This window comes from Papilio xuthus, unplaced genomic scaffold, assembly GCF_000836235.2.
Source record: "Papilio xuthus unplaced genomic scaffold, Pxut_1.1 DF826961.1, whole genome shotgun sequence".
Classification (NCBI taxonomy): Eukaryota; Metazoa; Arthropoda; class Insecta; order Lepidoptera; family Papilionidae; genus Papilio; species Papilio xuthus.
The window spans coordinates 16996-17541 of NW_013531688.1; the positions used below are offsets into that span (position 1 = coordinate 16996).

The following is a 546-nucleotide window of genomic DNA, read 5'->3' on the forward strand; positions in this document are numbered from 1 at the left end:
AGCCGCGCCGCCGGCCACAGCGAGCGCTCGTCGTGCGCCGCGCACCTGCCGCACACGAGCGGGCGACGGCCACATTACAGCTGCGAGCTTCTGACGAAACGAATCAAGCGAGCGATAACTGACACGTGAGCGACGATTACCTGGCGAAGAAGTCCCGCGCGTCCAGAGGCAGCCGCACCGGCAGCGCGCCCGGCCCCGCCGCGCCCGCCAGCGCCAGCAGCACGCCGCCCGCGCACTGCACGTCCAGCGCGCAGCTGTGCCTGTGCGCACGCGCAACAACGTCACCGCCCGTACCGCGACTTCATACCAATCGACGCGCTCGCTCGGAGAATAATAATCGATACAAATTTCGAAATAGAGATAAGAATTGTAAAATATAATCGTAACCTATCGCAGGAATCGTCCCCGCGCATCAGCTCCAACACGCGGGCGTCCACGGCGGCTCCCACCAGCCTCACCTCCCCGTCGGGATCGAGGTAGAGGTTGCGGGCTCGCACGTCGCCGTGCAGCAGGCCCGCCTCGTGCAGCGCCGCCAGCGCCGCCAGC

At 66.1% G+C, this 546-nt stretch overlaps 1 protein-coding gene across 1 annotated transcript in view; it reads right to left on the reverse strand.

Moving 5' to 3' along the window:
* Positions 1–546, reverse strand: part of Gcn2 (eukaryotic translation initiation factor 2 alpha kinase Gcn2) — a 9561-nt gene that overhangs the window by 6338 nt on the left and 2677 nt on the right. Inside the window, exons 7-8 of the mRNA XM_013315016.1 lie at positions 286–544; positions 146–254 (exon numbers count right to left, since the gene is read on the reverse strand). Of these exons, the coding sequence (XP_013170470.1) occupies positions 146–254; positions 286–544 (368 nt within the window). The remainder of the gene's footprint in view (positions 1–145; positions 255–285; positions 545–546) is intronic.